This window comes from Callorhinus ursinus, unplaced genomic scaffold (genome assembly GCF_003265705.2).
Source record: "Callorhinus ursinus isolate GAN/ISIS: 27379988/994484 unplaced genomic scaffold, GSC_fseal_2.0 scaffold4, whole genome shotgun sequence".
NCBI lineage: Eukaryota > Metazoa > Chordata > Mammalia > Carnivora > Otariidae > Callorhinus > Callorhinus ursinus.
The window spans coordinates 78,482,579-78,496,529 of NW_027397066.1; the positions used below are offsets into that span (position 1 = coordinate 78,482,579).

The 13,951-nt window shown below is 37.3% G+C and overlaps 1 protein-coding gene across 1 annotated transcript; it reads left to right on the forward strand.

Annotated features, from left to right (window-relative positions):
* Window positions 1–5,070: 5,070 nt before the first annotated feature.
* On the forward strand, window positions 5,071–6,437 carry PDHA2 (pyruvate dehydrogenase E1 subunit alpha 2). Its single transcript, XM_025873559.2, has one exon. It carries the CDS (start codon window positions 5,154–5,156, stop codon window positions 6,327–6,329), a length of 1,176 nt encoding a protein of 391 aa, XP_025729344.1. The 5' UTR covers window positions 5,071–5,153; the 3' UTR covers window positions 6,330–6,437.
* The last annotated feature ends 7,514 nt before the right edge of the window (window positions 6,438–13,951 follow it).

Here is a 13,951-nt window from a genome sequence, read left to right on the forward strand (position 1 = left end):
AGCTGCCTTCCTTACCTGTTTCTGTGAGGATCACATGAGCAAACTTTGTATCTCCAGCAAAGATATGCAAGGCTATCACCTACCTGGGTGATATTTACAACAGTGCCTTAAAATCTCAAATTAATGCATATGATAGCTTAAAATTTCACCTTCGTTTTTAAAAAGTATTATTTTGCCAAGGAAATTTTGCTTGTTTATCTGTACCTATTCACAGGGATCTCCGGAGAGAGAGCCATGGAATCTGTTGGGATCTAAGTTGAGGAATGTAATAGGCGGCACTATGCCCAAGCTTAGACAGGAATCAGGCAAAGAAAACCAGTGATGTGGCCAACAGGAGGTTGTTAAAGTGGGGTGCGATATTTGCCTTCTTCCTCAGAGCGCTCTTTTTCCCACGATTTGCCTGTGATGGTTAAATGTGCTGCTCAAACTTCCTTCTAGGGGGCAGCAGTGTCCTGGAATTTTGCCAATATTCCTTTGTCTCTCTAAACCTAGTTCAGTGACTCAGGTCTTGACGGAAGCAAAGTTAAAAGAAATAAATGTGCTAATTTTGTTATTGCATACTGATATTGGAAAAATATCAGTGTACCCAACGTTGGGTAATAGTGTACCCAACGTTGTTGGGAAAAAGGGTTGTTGGAAGTCATTTATTAAGAAAACATAAAAAATGGTACAGCAAGAGATACTAACATATTATGAAAAACTATACAGAGGAAAGAAGCACTCATTTTATTATTGAATATACAGTTTATTTTTACTATCACACTTAATATATACTTTAGTGTTATTAAAATTAAGGTTATCAGGGAAAATTTTTGTCTATTTAAAGGTGAAAAATTTGGGACATGAGTTTTTAAATATGTGAGAATTAAAATCTTCTGAACAAAACACTTTCCTAGAAAGTGCAAATAATACTTTTTGGAGGAAATGCAGAGAGCCCTAACTTTTAGGCTTTCTTGAATTTGTTTTGATTTGTTAGAAATATGTATTGAATTGATGATTTTTATTCTGAGTGGGGACTATGATTTTATAAAAGAACTCAAAAGTACTGAGCAGAAACGAGTTCACAACTTTGGACACATTTACTAATTCTTTACTGGTTAGACATTAAGCCATACTAAATTTTAACACCACGTTATACATGAATTTTTATTTCTTATCTCACTTGGCCACATTCAATTACAGCTCTAATTATAGGAAGCTTGTTAAAAGTTTGAAACGTTTTCTTTTATAGTTTTGTGTTGCAATCCCTTTTATCATTATCTTCTAGACCCTGGTCCTAAACTTTAAGGATGTGGGGTTATGTACTGAGGGCATGATGATTCAGATGATTTTCCTCATCCAGCAGGAGAAAGACGGTGGTGGCTTCTTCAGCTGTTACTAAAAATTAACCCATAATGTCTTTCCTTTTCTAACATCATCATTATCTGGATGGAATGAAGAGCACTCTCACTTTACATCTTGTTTTCAATCACATGTTCTCTTCAGGATAATTTGTCCTGAATTTTTATTTAACAATACTTCAGAATTATCATGGGGGCGAGAAGAAAAAAATATTGGTTGCCCAGGGCTCTGTACTATTCTGAAATAACTTCGCTTATTATAACATTAAATAGGAACGTTGCTTGATCGTCATTATTTTGCAGAATATATGGTACTGACATTTTCCCTTTCTCCAAGGGAGATAAAGTGATAGACCAAATGGGAAAAATTCTTCTCAGAGTTACATATAACAATTTTTTAACTAGGTTCTTACTCATCACTCTTAATTGCCAAATCTTAGAGTTATGAAAAAAATACATTGCCACTAATCATATCATGAAATTTGATATTATTTATCTAGAACATATTCACTTTTTAACAGTTTTTTTCACTTAACATTTGGCAAAAGAGAGCAATTATTGCTGGAGGAATTTAAATATCCTTCAAATATACTGTCCTTTTTTTTTTACATTTCTTATCACTTATTAAAAATACTTTATATGCTATTGATGCAATGGTGTGACATTTTTAAGATAAATTCAGAAGTGCCCCTGGAGTATCAACCATTAGACATGAAATGGGAAATACTGTCACACTGATATGAATGACTGCTTCTATAAGCACTGGCTGCTCTTTTATTAGGTTTTTTATTAATTAAATGTAAAGTCTACCATTGGCCTTATAAAAGTGCTCATCTGTTCTCCTTTAATTTCAAATAGATTAAAAGTAAGATTTGGTGTTAAATAAAACTTAGAATTTATGGGGATTTTAATTGCAAACAGCATTTCAGTGGTGAGCATGTAGATGGCTATTAGTTCTGTTTGGTAATAAACATGGTATTGAACAATGACAGGATGAAAAACAAATTATGTGAAGAAAAGTACACCACCCTCGGCTCAGTTGTCCATGCATAGCTTGAATCCTGTCTACTTGGGGGCAGATAAGAGTTAGAGAAGCTCAGCAGCTCAGGATCTCCTTGGTGAGGTTTACATTTTTACACTGCTATCTGGAAATTCCAGTTATTTCAAAAATGTGGATGGGTTTAGGAACAACAACAACAACAAAAAACCATCAGGATTAATCAGTTTAGTGGACTTTGATATTGTATTCTGTAAATATGATTGCATCCGTCTGTCTTTAAGTTGAACCTAGGTTAATATAGGTTAACTGTATATGATGTCCAAGAGGCCCCTGGAAGTATCGCATTTTATTATTTGCTATCTTAACCAGAGCCTGTTGCTAAATAAATAAGTAAGTAAGTAAATAAATAAATAAATAAATAAATGGCTATCTTCTGTGGCGACCTGTAGCACAGGTATTTTCCAATTAGCATCTTTGCATGTTCTCCTTTGGCATGAGTTGGGTTTAGCCTCGTCACACTGGGCTTTTAAGGGGAGCTCTATCTTTGCAGCCCAGGCTACATATGACAAGATTAAATTGGCACACTTTACTGTATAGCTCTTGTGTTCCTGGCAGTGCTAGCCGGGCTGATACCTCTGAGAGAAGGCTCAGCTGTCACTCAGTGACCCATTAACACTACTGTTCCATCCTGCAGTGTCATTTTTCTCATTCTCATGGAGATAATGCTCCCTGGAGATGTCCAATACCTGCAGGAATGAAAGAGAACAGCAGTGAGAGGCTAACTATCAAAGAGAAAGCAAATAACACAGCAAGACCATGAATTCCAACGGCAGAATTTTAAGTTGAGCGAAAAGATGAGGTCCATTATAATGGCTGGGTTGGGAAGGTGGCAAGGGGGAATCAAGTTTTAAGAGATATTGTAACTTTTTAACAAGCTATTTTCTACTTCCTGCCCGAATGTCAAAAGAAGTGTTCAAAATAACACTTGCAATTAGACAAAGAGAAGTCCGCTGCTTTGAACATGTCAGAGGGAAATTTGGGTAAGGATTTATTTACAAACAGGGATTTTTATATTCTATTTGTATGTTCATTTATAAACAGTCAGTGGATATAAAACAGAGGATGCATTGAGGTAAATAGCTTAATAGTCTAAATAGAACCAGATCCCTAGATATGGTTGGCTTATTGGGGTACAAAAATCACCTTCCTAGTAAAAGCACAAAAGAGGAAAATGATATGTGATCTTTGTAACCTTAGGCCTTAGACTGCTTTTGTCCTATGATTGAACAGTTACCAATGACTTAAGCAAACGTTATTGCTCTCTTTCAGGCCACACTGTATTTTGTTTAGTGGGTCATTTTATAAGAAGTTACACTTTCTAATGTTTACTATAAAGAGGTATTATAAGAAAATGCTTCTCAATTTCTTGGAATAAGACTGATTCAATTTAGATTGATATAAAAGCAAAATGCAAAGCCACCTGCATCTTGATGTTTTCTACAGAAACCTGTTGAAGACATTACAAGGCAAAGACAAAAAAGAAAAAAAAGTCAATTAGTCAGAAAATAGGGATAAAAATGGGAAAGATTCAGGATTATAAGATAAGGAAAGGTGCCATATCAATAACTTGTTGGTCATTACCATAATCTGCATTTCAACCCTGCTTCCAATCTTCCCACACCCAAAAGAGTTTATTATTGGGTTTAGACTGTTATTCTCTGGCTGGGGTTTTTGTATCATCACCTGCCTCTCCCCCTTCCCCCCCTCAGGTGACACAGATGCTAGAAGCCATAGAATAAATGTGCCATATCTTTTTGGAATACCAACTTTTCCTTAAAAAGTGTGTGTATTTTTAAAGTTAAATATGGGGGTGCCTGGGTGGGTCAAGGGGATTAAGCTTCTGCCTGGGCTCAGGTCATGATCTCAGGGTCCTGGGATTAAGCCCCACCTCAGGCTCAGTGCTCAGCCAGAAGTCTGCTTGTCCCTCTCACTCTGTCCCTCCCCTTCGCTTGTGTGTGTGCTCTCTCTCTCTCAAAATAAATAAAATCTTAAAAAAAGTTAAATATGTAAATTATGAATAATTTGCATCTTTATTTTTACATTAAAATAAAGATGGTATATTATGGAGTAGGATAAAATATTCATACGTACTCTAAAAACTTTTTAAAAGACTTAAAAAAAAAAGATTTATTTATTTATTTTTGAGAGAGAGCAGAGTGAGCGAGAGCGAACACAAGTGGGGGTGGGGAGGGGCAGAGGGAGTGGGAGGAGCAGACTCTCCTCTGAGCAAGAAGCCAGCTGCAGACTCCCACCGGATCCCAGGACCCCGGGATCCTTATCCCAGCCAAAGGCAGATGCTTAGCCAACTGAACCACCCAAGCGCCCTTTTTAAAAGACTTTAGTACTGGTGAGAATATCTTTGGCCTAACGTATCAGAACCGTTGTGTGCCTTGGGGACTGCCTTTGCACCTCTGTTCCACTGTTACAAGGTCAGGACCACTGCTCTAGTGTTTAGCAGGGTTATTATGTTTTAGCAATGAATGTGGCACTGTTTAGGATTGGGATGTTGTCCAACCAGGTGTTTCAGGAAACGAAGCAACCTTATTCTTAATGACAGTTGGAAGGCACTGTAAAAATCAGTCCGTCGGGGCTGGCCGCCCTGTGACTCGGCCTGGAGTGACGTGGCCTCTGTCACCAGCATGGTCATTGTGGCGCCGAAGACGTTCTGGCTCGGAAGGAGGCTCTGGAGGGGACGAGCACAGCCAGACGTCTGGGCAGCTGAGAGTCGTGGCCACCACCCTGGGCCACGCTCCATGAAGAAGATGCTCGCCGCCGCGGTCTCCCGCGTGTTGTCCCGGGTCGCCCAGAAGCCCGCTAGCGGAGTGCTGGTGGCATCCTGTAACTATTCCAATGATGCCACATTTGAAATTAAGAAATGTGACCTTTATCAATTAGAAGAGGGTCCCCCTGTCACAACAGTGCTCACCCGGGAGGATGGGCTTAAATACTACAGGATGATGCAGACTATTCGCCGAATGGAATTGAAGGCAGATCAGCTGTATAAACAAAAATTTATTCGTGGGTTCTGTCACTTGTGCGATGGTCAGGAAGCTTGTTGTGTGGGCCTGGAGGCCGGGATAAATCCCACCGATCATGTCATCACATCCTATCGGGCTCACGGCTTATGCTCTGCTCGTGGACTTTCTGTCCGAGCAATTCTTGCAGAACTGACAGGACGAAGGGGAGGCTGTGCTAAAGGAAAAGGAGGATCTATGCATATGTATGCAAAGAACTTCTATGGGGGCAACGGCATTGTCGGTGCCCAGGGGCCCCTGGGAGCTGGTGTCGCCCTGGCCTGTAAATATAAGGGCAAAAAGGAGGTCTGTTTGACTCTATATGGGGATGGTGCTGCGAATCAGGGTCAGATATTTGAAGCTTACAATATGGCTGCCCTGTGGAAATTACCTTGTGTTTTCGTCTGTGAGAATAACCTCTATGGAATGGGCACGTCTGGTGAGAGAGCAGCAGCAAGCACTGATTACTACAAGAGAGGACACTTTATCCCTGGACTAAGGGTGGATGGAATGGATGTTCTGTGTGTTCGGGAGGCAACGAGGTTTGCCGCGGACTACTGTAGATCTGAAAAGGGGCCCATAGTGATGGAGCTGCAGACATACCGTTATCATGGACACAGCATGAGTGACCCTGGAGTTAGTTACCGCACGCGACAAGAAATTCAGAATGTAAGAAGTAAGAGTGATCCTATTATGCTTCTCAAAGATAGAATGGTAAACAGTAAGCTTGCCACTGTTGAAGAATTCAAGGAAATTGATGTCGAAGTGAGGAAAGAAATTGACGATGCAGCCAACTTTGCTACAACTGATCCTGAACCACCTTTGGAAGAATTAGGTCATCACATCTATTGCAATAACCCACCTTTTGAAGTTCGTGGTGCAAGTCAGTGGATCAAGTTTAAGTCCCTCAGTTAAAGGGAGACTTTATAAATTTATTTTTAGTCCTTCAAAGGAATGTTTGTGGTCCACTTTAAGAAACTGTGCCCAATTTTGTTAAGCAGGAATAAAACCCATTAAATAAGAGTCCTGTAAAATTTTTTTTAAAGATTTTATTTATTTATTTGAGAGAGAGAATGAGAGAGAGAGAGCATGAGAGGGGGAAGGATCAGAGGGAGAAGCAGACTCCCCTCTGAGTAGGGAGCCCAGTGTGGGACTCGATCCCAGGACTCCAAGATCATGACCTGAGCCGAAGGCAGTCGCTTAACCAACTGAGCGACCCAGGCACCCCGAGTCCTGTAAACTTTTATTAAAATAAACTGAGATCATTAAGAGATTATTAAAAGAGATTAAAAGAGATCATTGAAAAATGTACATCCAATTACAAGGCATATTTCATTTGATTGTACACTGTTGCATTAAAAGAACTATACAGTTAACCATTCAGTGTTACTAAAAGGTAAACTGAGGTACATTAAAATTTTCAGGAGTTTGAGTGTACATGGATTAGAATCAGGCAATGCCAAACTAAAGATGATTAGGAGTGCTCTGTCAACAGGAGCTAAGGGAGGCATTTTTATAGGGAAACAAAGCAAGGAAATTATTTTATTGGCTGTAACTTAAGCTGTTGCTGAGAAAACCTAATTCCCTGTTTGTGATTGTTTATTCTTACATTTCATTTTCTCAGTTTGAGTGCACTGACTTTGGCTTAGGTTTTGGTTTGTTTAGGTAGGATAACCAAGGCATTACACCCACCTTAGGCTGATGGCCTCCTTATTTAAATAAACACTGTGAATATCTTAAAGATTGTTTTAAATTTACACAAGTCTAAATTAGGAAAAACAAAAGATTATTTAACTTTTCATGTTACTTGCTGTAATAGTTCTATTTGACTTAGCTTTATATTTGTAAATACTCTTATTTAAAGGAGAAACAGTTCTTTCATTCCTTCTCCACCCTGACAGGAGTTGGTGTGTAAAGTCACTATAGTGAGGTAGAGAGAGTTTCAAGCCACACCAAGCTATCAGGCCCCCTACTGCTAGGCCATTTACAATAGTTTACCTGAATTAGCCAATAACATGGCCTACTATGATAGCGTGCCTGTACACACATATGCACGCATATTCAACATTGATGCTGAAGCCAGCGAACACTGACCATTTTCCAATGAAACATGATATACAACAGGGCGGGGGGGATGGGACAAGAACGTTTTCTCATGTTGTACTTTAGTGCAATATTTTTAGTATACCAATGTAAAGGAAAAAAATCTAATTTTTCAATCCATTTGTACCATCGTGTGTTCCATATTTTAAGAAACTAGCTTGGTGAATTTCAGACTGGAAAACGAACAGATATGGTGACATCAAAAGAGATAAACCAAGGAGGTGTTATGAATAAAAAGTTCACTGCTTGCTTTGGCAGCACATTTCCTCTAATAAAAAGTTGAAAGTAAAAGCTGTCTTGGCTAGAACTGAACATTCACAGATAACTTTTTTCAAAGGAAAATCTAACTTGGATCGTACAGGTTGGTAATTTTCTCTACAATCCAATACCATGTCAATTAGCAAGACATGACTTTGTGAAAACATTTTTACTTGGTTTTATTTGAGTAATGACCAAAAGTCCTATTGAATGTGACTATATCTTGTTTCTCTAAGATAGGCTTACTGAAATCAGATATCAGACTTTGCCTGTGATCTAAGAAATAGTTTGTAGAAAACATCAAAAGAATCAGTTATTAAAAGTTAAAACCCATCAAAGAAAAAAATAACTATGTATCATGATGGGTGTTAAGTAGACTTATTTTGGTGATCCTTTCATAATATATACATATATCCAATCATTATGTTGTACACCTGAAACTAATATCATGCTATACATCAATTATATCTCAATTTATAAAAAAGTTAAAACCTTTTTTTAACTGTACATCTACTTCTACAAATAAAAGCTAGATACTTTCTAAGACCTTGAGTGTATGAATATATGTACACATATGTGCAGGCTTAATCTCCATGCCTTACCCCAAAAGGTTTAAACAAGTAAGATAACCTCAATATTTTAAATTCAGAAAGCAGAGAAGAGTGTTGGTTGTTTATAAATCAAGAATATTACTAGTCAATATATTTTGTGTATGCTGCTTCAGTTCAGAGGTACCTTGATTGGATCCCCTCCAGTATTTCATAATACCATTAAAATAATCACATATTTTGTATGACAAATCATTCTTCTACTCTTTATTTATTTCAACATATTTACATTTCCATAAACTTACAAGTGGAAGACAAGCTCTTGAAAGCTAATTCTCTATATACACTATACAGAAATTTTTAAGTTTGCTTGTATTATGGATTTAATGCCAGTAAAAATTAAGATACAAATAATTGTTTAGAGATGAATCCATCACAAAACCAAGAAACACAGATAATTCATTTCAGGAAAAAAACCCAGTCTTGCTATATTAAAGTTATAAAGTCCATTTGTCACAATATACATTATCAAATTCCATTAAAGCAGGGAATTTACAATGTTTTCCATATTAAAAAATGTCCAGGCTTTTGTGTACATTCAGCAACAAAAGCTTATCACTAATTGCACTCAATTCTGTAATGATGTAAAAAAAAAAAAAATCTAAAAAACAAAAACAAAAACCCCTGTTGTTTTCAGTTAGGTCAAACAATAAATTAATAATAGCAATTACTTATCAAGTTATAATTCAGAGAGGTGTAGAAATGCAGCAGCTAGATTTCATTTCCTGTCTATAATACTATGCAACTCAGTCTATTTTATCAACCTATTAGAAGATCCAATAAGCCATGATGATCATAACAAAAATTTTACTGTTGCAGCAATGCTAGAATATCTGAGAGAAGTATCTGAGAGAAGAAAGAATTAATAATATCTCCATCTTTATGATACTCTATAAAGGTAAAGGATTGTGTGCATATCTGTGGAATGAAATGAGAAAGGAAAGAGGTTAAGAAAAATGTATGAAGGGGTGCCTGGGTGGCTCAGTCGGCTAAGCATCTGCCTTCAGCTCAGGTCATGATCCCAGGGTCCTGAGACTGAGACTCATGGCAGGCTCCCTGCTCAGTGGAGAGTCTGCTTCTCCCTTTCCCTCTGCCTGCCACTCCCCCTGATGGTGCTCTCTCTCTCTCTCTCCCTATCAAATAAATAAATAAAAATCTTAAAAAAAAAAGAAAAAAGAAAAATATATGAAGGGAATACTTAAATACATTAAGAATTACATTTATTTAAACATTTGATATTCCTGCCAATCTAGTGTTACAAAAAAATGGAACAGATATTAATGAAACTTAGCCTGATAATTTATTTGTGAGAAAGAAGTAGTTTTTAAAAATTGAAATATAAATTACACACCATCCATCTTTTAAAAGTGTACAATCCAGTGGTTTTAGTATGTTCACAGATTGTGTAACCATTACCACTACCTGATTCTAGAATATTTTCATCATCCAGAGAAAAAGCCCATACCCATTATCAGTTACTCCCCATTCCCTATCTCTTCATCCATTGGAAAGTACTAATCTACTTTTGGTCTCTGGACTTGGGTATTCTTCACATTTTATATAAGTCATAAAATATATGCCCTTTTGTGTATGTTTGTTTTCACTGAGTCTAAGGTTTTCCAAATGTTGCTGTGGCATACATCACTACTCTTTTTTATGACTGAACAACATTCCATTTTATCGATTTACTCATCAGTTGATGGACATTTGGATTTTTTCCACTTTTTGGTTGTTATGAATAATAAAAGCTCATGTTGATGAGAAAAAGTTCAGTCCTTTCCTTATAAAGACAAGTACAATAGAAATTTTAAATGCATTAGGTCAAGACAATGCAACAGAATCCTTATGCTATAATCATAATTAGATAAAATAATTTGAGACATATTAAAATATTTTCAGCTTGAATATTTATCAACTTCTATAATCTATTCTAATTGGATTTTGATTTAATAGACTTTAATTTTTAGAACAATTTTAGAGTTACAGAAAAATTGAGAAAAATGTACCAATTTCCTGTATGCCCTACACCCAGTTTCCCCTATTACTAACATCTCCTAGTACTATGTGGTAAGGAAAGGGTTATCTCAGTAGGCCTAGCTCTCTCAAAACCTGTACATCCCAGAGAAAGGCCTGTCTTTGCACTCCTGGGAGATAACTTCTGGACCCCTGGAATATTCTGCCTGATAAGAATGTTTTTGTATGCCTAAGGCCTTGGGCCATGCTGTACTAGTTTGTCCAGATAAGTTTATCTTAATAATGTGTCCCCGTGTTACTCCACTAAAAGGAGATAACTGGAAGCTTGTGCCTAGTTTCTTTTAGAATTTACTCCATGTGTCTTTTCCCTTTGCTGATTTAGATTTTTATCTTTTCACTGCAATAAGCAATAACCAAAAAAATCAAGTTTCTTAATAATACATAATAAAAACCTATATATAGAAGAGTAGCCCCAGAAATACTAGATTGCTAGTTCAGGATCATATAACTATTGATCATAGCTACTATTCTTTTTTGCTAGGCTGCTTTGGAGTGCAAGACAATATGCTTAGCATTTTACATATATTATCTCAATGTTTGTAATATCCACATAATATAGGCATTTTCATCTTCACTTAGAGAAGAGGAAATTAAAACTCAAGTTAAATAAATTGCTCAAAATTTCACAATTTATAAATGATGGAGACTGGATTCAAATCCAGGCAACAAAGTCCATCTTTTGAAAAGTACATTTTTGTACTGCTTTTTAATCATTGCTTCTAATAATACTTAACCTAGCAATAGGTAAAAAAAAAAAAAAAATACATTAACAAATGAATGAATGGAATTAAACTAGAACTAAGGGATTTATCAATTACTTTAATCTGAATTCAGATTTTTAGGCTTAGTATAGAAACCCAAAAACAAAAATAAGGAGGAAAAAATGATATAGAGAATAGGAAGTAAAGCAGATTAAAGATAGTCACACGGGGCACCTGGGTGGCCCAGTCTGTTAAGTGTTGGACTCTTGGTTTTGGCTCAGTTCATGATCTCAGGGTTGCGAGATCAAGCCCTGCATTGGGCTTTGCACTCAGCATGAAACCTGCTGAAGATTCTCTCTCTGCTTAAAAAAAATATATATAGAGAGAGATCCACTCTCTCCCTCTCTCTCTGCCCCTTCCCTCACTGCTTGTCATGCACGTGCGCTTTCTATTTCTCTCTCTCTCTAAAAAAAAAAAAAAGGATAGTCACAGATTCTGTGATATTCATCCCATCCTGTTGAGTAGTGGATCTGTCCCTTCCCCTTGGATATATCACTGCAGAGGTTCACAATTTAGAAGTAGAAAGAGGGGGAAAGACGAGTCTCCAGTAGAAATAAGAAAGCCTAGGAACAAAATTAAAACTGCTCAACATATATTTTCCCACCATCTGTGGCTGGTTTTGAGATGAACTAAAGTAATTGCAATGTTAGGTTTTGAGGATTTTATAGTAAAACGTCAACCATAGGTCAAGAAATACATTGAAGACTATAGTTGTAATTTCACTGCCTGAGGCTTGTCTTGAGTCCAGATGGAAGTTTCTCAGTTGATTGGTGAGTATCAGGCCTTGATAAGTCAAAGCCAGCCCTTGAAATGCCAAGGTAGTATGTGAGCAAGTCTTTGGAAGTTCAAAGCTATTCATGTCTCGTCTATCCAAGTAGTAGAGAGGAATCCAAGCAGCTGAGGGCTCAGGATTACAGAACCTGAGATGTAACCCTGGAACGAAGTCAGGAACTGGGCCAAATCAGTAGATACAGAAACGGAGAGAGACGGAAGACTAAAGGAGAGGCCAGGGGAATGAGGTGGAAATATGTAACAAATAAAGACAAGGAAACTAGAAGCTGTAGGTGTGCATGGTTGGCGAACTCTGTATTATCATGGAAATTAACATCTATTGGGTGAATTCAATCAGTAGCATTTCATGTACTGATAGGCTCTTTAGAACCTAATGCTTCTTATCCAGTATCACTGAGTCTTAAAGCAGCCCTACCCTTATGTGACATGAAAATAAATTAGAATCTGGGCATTGGTGTCATTTAAGTCTAGGTTCAAATCATGGTGGAGCCGTCGATGAGAAATGGTACCTTGAGGATGTGACTTAACTCTGTACCTTCACTTCCTCTGTAAAATGACTGACCCATGTGACTGTTGTAAAGGTTAAATGAAGAACAGGAAATGAAGCAACATCTAACTTAGTTCCAGGTACACTAAAGATGATCAATGAATAAAAATTTCTGATCCATAGGAAGAGAGAACTTTTCACAGCGGAAAAGGACAAAATGTTGAAGGGACTATCTCATCTGAAAGCAATAAAAAGGGTCTTCAATTTTAGGGAGGTAGCTAGGCGTAAAGATTGCAATGCTAGCTGCCTGAGGAATATATTTTCACAAATTCAGCTATCCTTTGTTTTCTCGTAACCTTCTCTTAACTAGTTCTCCTCAGGCAGCATTGGATACAAGAAGTAGTTTTGAAGTGCCACCAAGGTTGGATAGAAGATGATGTTGTAGTAATAAAACTCCCCAGTTTGCAGCCAAATTGTGTTCAGGATTGGGGTCTTTGGATCTACTAACTACACTAAAGCATGTAGATATTGTGCAGGTACTACTCTGGTAGACTTAGGGCTGGGGAGTATAGACTTTTCCATTCTAGTATATTATAGATGACTATGGATATTCTCAGACTAGCAATTCCTTCAAAATTAGCCCCCTTCTTTTTGTTGTAGATTCCTTTAAAGGAATGCTCCAAAATATTAATAATAACAATGATCTGATCAGGCTTGAAACAAAAATCCAGCCCAAACTCTCCATTCAATCAGTATTACAATTTTTTCTCATTGACTTCATTCATGTCTGTTTGATCCATGAGGCTGATTTATACAGCAAAGAGCAAAGAAGAGAGGTCTCCGAACTGGAATTTGAGAAAGAGAGATGGAAATTTTCTGCCAAGTTTATGCACAGAAAAGAACACAATCAAATTAGGAAACACTGGAGAGCAACAGAGACAGTTCATACAATACTTTCCTTTTGACAGGCCAATAAATACTCAAGCTGAATAATTTACCAAAAGAAAAAGAGCCCACTCAAACCTCATGACCTTTTGAACAATGAGCAAGAGTTCAATTATCCACAAATGTTCTAGTAGAAAGCAGCTTTCCAGGCTGCAGTGGTATTTCAGCAGTCATACATTAGAATTAGTACAGGGAGAATATTGCCTTTGTAGTTTTTTTGTCCTGCTATAGTTTCTGTTACCTTCTTTTACAAAACCTACTGCCACATGAAGTAGCACTTTGCCAAAAAAGAAGAAAAAAAAGGAAGCAATTATTTTAATAATGTTTCTGGCGAGTGTGAGCTATTAGATTTCACTGGGACACTTTATCTGCACATTACTGGAGTGATACTGTCACTTTAGAAAGTATATAATTTGCTTCCATTAGAGGCTGAGAGTCACTTGCCAATAGGGCCCAGAGAATTTCTCCACCGCCATCCACGTGGGCTGCTGTCTTGCAGGGTGACCAGCTCATCACTTCCGTGGGATACACTGAGCTTCCAAGAATTGG

Coding starts and splice junctions, on each gene's coding strand:
- PDHA2 (XM_025873559.2), top strand. CDS start 5,154: ATGAAGAAGATGCTCGCCGCCGCGGTCTCCCGCGTGTTGTCCCGGGTC.